This window comes from Salvelinus sp. IW2-2015, unplaced genomic scaffold (genome assembly GCF_002910315.2).
Source record: "Salvelinus sp. IW2-2015 unplaced genomic scaffold, ASM291031v2 Un_scaffold2502, whole genome shotgun sequence".
Taxonomy (NCBI): Eukaryota; Metazoa; Chordata; class Actinopteri; order Salmoniformes; family Salmonidae; genus Salvelinus; species Salvelinus sp. IW2-2015.
The window spans coordinates 51,856-56,377 of record NW_019943818.1 but is presented as its reverse complement, the minus strand read 5'-3'; the positions used below and the strand labels follow the sequence as shown (position 1 = coordinate 56,377).

At 43.7% G+C, this 4,522-nt stretch overlaps 1 protein-coding gene across 1 annotated transcript in view; it reads left to right on the top strand.

The window, feature by feature from the left end:
• LOC112074113 (uncharacterized protein C6orf118-like) overlaps positions 1-4,522 on the top strand; it is a 20,462-nt gene that overhangs the window by 15,715 nt on the left and 225 nt on the right. The window contains exons 8-9 of the mRNA XM_024141333.2: positions 1,736-1,843; positions 4,411-4,421. Coding sequence (XP_023997101.2) covers positions 1,736-1,843; positions 4,411-4,421 — 119 coding nt within the window. The remainder of the gene's footprint in view (positions 1-1,735; positions 1,844-4,410; positions 4,422-4,522) is intronic.

Here is a 4,522-nt window from a genome sequence, read left to right as displayed (position 1 = left end):
AGTTGGTCCTCTGTAGGCTCAGTCTACACACAGGGCTGTGGTGGTCCTCTGTATCTCAGTCTACACACAGGGCTGTAGTGGTCCTCTGTGGCTCAGTCTAACACACAGGGCTGTAGTGGTCCTCTGTAGCTCAGTCTACACACAGGGCTGGTGGGGTCCTCTGTAGCTCAGTCTACACCACAGGGCTGTGTGGTCCTCTGTAGCTCAGTCTACACACAGGCTGTAGTGGTCCTCTGTTAGCCCAGTCTACACACAGGGCTGTGGTGTCCTCTGTAGCTCAGTCTACACACAGGGCTGTAGTGGTCCTCTGTAGCTCAGTCTACACACAGGGCTGTGGTGTCCTCTGTAGCTCCAGTCACACACAGGGCTTATGGTCCTCTGTAGCTCAGTAATATAGTATTGTGCTTGCAACGCCAGGGATAGTGAGTTCGATTCTCAGGACCACCCATACGGAAAACAATTATACATGACTGTCAACCAGTTTGGATAGAAGTGTCTGCTACATGGCATGATTATCAGGTTGTGGATCAACTTTATGTTTACTGTACTGTATGTAGTATACTGTATGTACTGTATGTACTGTACTGTATGTACTGTATGTAGTGTATGTACTGTATGTAGTGTATGTACTGTATGTACTGTACTGTATGTACTGTATTGTAGTGTACTGTATGTACTGTATGTAGTGTACTGTTATGGACTGTATGTAGTGTACTGTAATGTACTGTAGATGTACTGTACTGTATGTACTGTATGTAGTTGTATGTACTGTATGTAGTGTACTGTATGTACTGTATGTTCTGTATGTAGTGTACTGTATGTACTGTATGTTCTGTATGTAGTGTACTGTATGTACTGTATGTAGTGTACTGTATGTACTGTATGTTCTGTATGTAGGTTATCTCTCTCTTTTGTTATGTACTGTACTGTATGTACTGTCCTGTATGTACTGTACTGTATGTACTGTTCTGTATGTACTGTATGTACTGTACTGTATGTACTGTACTGTATGTACTCTATGTACTGTACTGTATGTACTGTACTGTATGTACTGTATGTACTGTTCTGTATGTACTGTTCTGCATGTACTGTTCTGTGTGTACTGTATGTACTGTACGTACTGTATGTACTGTACTGTGTGTACTGGGTATAATGTTCTGTATGTACTTAACTGTACGTACTGTATGTACTGTATGTCCTGTACTGTATGTACCGTTTGTACTGTACTGTATGTACTGTACTGCGTGTACTGTTCTGTATGTACTGTATGTACTGTTCTGCATGTACTGTGTGTACTGTACATGCTGTATGTACTGTACTGTGTGTACTGTTCTGTATGTACTGTATGTACTGTACTGTATGTACTGTACTGTGTGTACTGTTCTGTATGTACTGTACTGTGTGTACTGTTCTGTATGTACTGTATGTACCATACTGTATGTACTGTACGTACTGTTCTGTATGTACTGTATGTACTGTACGTACTGTATATACTGTACTGTATGTACTGTTCTGTATGTACTGTTCTGTATGTACTGTACGTACTGTATGTACTGTATGTACCGTATGTACTGTATGTTTTGTACGTACTGTACTGTATGTACTATATGTACTGCACTGTATGTACTGTATGTGCTGTATGTACTATGTACTGTAGGTACTGTACTGTATGTACTGTATGTACTATGTGCTGTATGTACTATGTACTGTATGTACTATATGTATGTATTATCAGGTGTGGATCGTGTGGGAGGAGGTCCAGCTGCTGCAGAAGGAACTCAAGGAGAAGATGGTGTCCATCATCACCACAGGAGCTACAGAGAGATGCATCAGAGACTCTAAGGTACATACACAAATCAGAGACTAGTCTTAAGAGATATGCAGCAAAGTCCAGGCCCAGACGAGGTATTAACCACAGCTCCAATAGGGATATCCAACTGGGGAAGCACCAGACGAGGTATTAACCACAGCACCAATAGGGATATCCAACTGGGGGAGCACCAGACGAGGTATTAACCACAGCACCAATAGGGATATCCAACTGGGGAAGCACCAGACGAGGTATTTAACCACACACCAATACGGATATCCAACTGGGAAGCACAGACGACAGGAATGGGGATTAACAATAGGGATACATGCCTGGGGGACACCGACGAGGTATTCAACCGACAGGACCAATACGGCGATATCCAAGCTCGGGAAGCCACAAGACGAGGGTATTAACCAATCAGGGCATATCCACTGGGACAGCAGCCAGACGATAGTTGTATTAAACAGCACCATAGGTTACACACGGGGCAAGCACCAGACGAGGTAATTCAACCAATGGGATAGTCCAACTGTGGAGAGCATAGACGCAGGGTATGTAACCACAGCACAATAGAATATCCGCAACTGGGGGAAGCACCAGACGAGGGTATCTACCTACAGCCACCAATAGGGATATCCAAGCTGGGGAGAGACAGACGAGGTATTAACACAGCACCATCCATAGGGATATCCACACTGGGAGAAGCCACCATGCCACGGTTTAACCAATAGGAGATACAACTGGGGAGCACGGCAGACGGGTATTAACCAAACAGCACCAATAGGAGTAATCCAACTGGGAAGCACCAGACGAAGTATTCAACCATTAGGGATATCCAACTGGGGGAGCACCAGAGAGGTATTAACCCACGCACAGCCATAGATATCCCACACTGGGACACCACGGACAGCAGGGGGAAGAAACCCTGGTCAGGTTCAACAAACATAGATATCCGAACATTGGAAGACAGCCCAACAGCATACTAACCGGACAGGCCGTATTAATCAAGAGACTCTCCACATGAGCATCTCCCCAACTGGGGCAGCCTCCCTACCGTGAGACCTATAAACATCTTAGCCATCCAAGTCATCCCTATCAGTTCCATGTTGTGGCTAGTAAGTGTTAAATAAAATACTACTGTCAAATAGTATTTTCCAAAGTTATTTAATAGTCCCTAAGATTAGAATCAATCTCTTTCCAGCTCAGCCCTCTCTCGCTGCCCAAATAAAAGCAGCATACACATTTACTGCACCACATAGCACTGACCCTAGTTAATGAACGTATCTCTATGATTCACGTCCCAAACACACAGCCGACACGTTGGGTAGACTTATGTCCTGCTTTCTTCTTCTACGAGTATGTTGATGACCTGCAAATGCCGTCTTACACACTTATCACTCGTAATTGTACCAGACTGACTCCTTATCGCCCAGGGCAAGTTCAGCTAGAGACAAAGTACATGTGTGTTGTCTGTTGCCCATGACTGTGTTGTGTGTGTTTGTGTGCATGAATTGTCAACGCTCATGCAAAAATAACACATGCAAGAAGTCTGACCATTAACACTGATGTGTGTGAGTGTGTGCAAACAACATAAGGTTAAGCTCAAATAATTGTGGTGTGTGTGTGAGCTACTGTAATACTACACAGATCATCTCCAGTCCATTCCTTACTGTATGTACAAATAGAGAAAGTGAGGTTTGCTTTTGTAGCACCAACCACCACTACTCCTTGTCATTGTTATTGCCATTACCTTCTATATCAAAGTATCATTACCAGAGACTTGCCTGGTCTACTTATAACATTGGGATCATTGAACTCCCAAAGTAATTCGTATTGAGTTATTAGAACAAGCACGGCATGTCACTCCACCATTTCCACTGTTGCCGGTACCCTGAGTGAGCCATTGTATGGTTACGTCAAAGGATGTGTTTGGAATTATCTGATCTCCTGCGTTTCCCAGATGAGCTAGTCACCCAAACAGATAGGAAGAATTCAATAAATGAGAACTAACACTGTGGCCCTCTCAATGTGAGAGAAAGCACACCAATGTAACCGTCATGTCTTATAGAGAGGAACACTTTTACTGTGCTGGTACTATTGGATTCAGAATCACTATAGATCTGCGCATGAAGCACACAACGTGCGCAAATATAAGTCAATAGACAACATGCCAGTTTTTAGTACTCTCTGGGAGTATACTTCACCACATCCAAAATGCCACTCACAGAATCACAAAACAGTGCTTTATCATAAGTTTGCCCATGCTTCCGACTGTAATCTTAACCCAGTGTTCTTTGCGTGTCCTGCCATGGTTACTGAATTGTAACCTGCTGGTGTACTGGGTAATGGTAGTTATAGAGTAACACTATCAATTAAGTCACAGAAATGTGCTATGCAGTTGCGTCTATATTTTGATCGGCTCCACTGCTCAACTGTCAACAAACTTCAGCCCATGTCACACCGCTGTCCCACTGTTTCTACATACCCCTCGCACCCATCATGCCTAGCCTACACAAAGGCGTTAACAATATAAAGCTAATATCCTCACCATCCAGTGCCTTAACTATCTATCCCAAATCCATGTTCTCTCTCCTCAGGCTACATACGCGTCATAGATACCACAGTTCCAGTTACAGCTTGCCACCGGAGAAAACTCACCCAAATGATACACTATATGACGCAGACTAGACAACCACAAGAGGGGTTAAG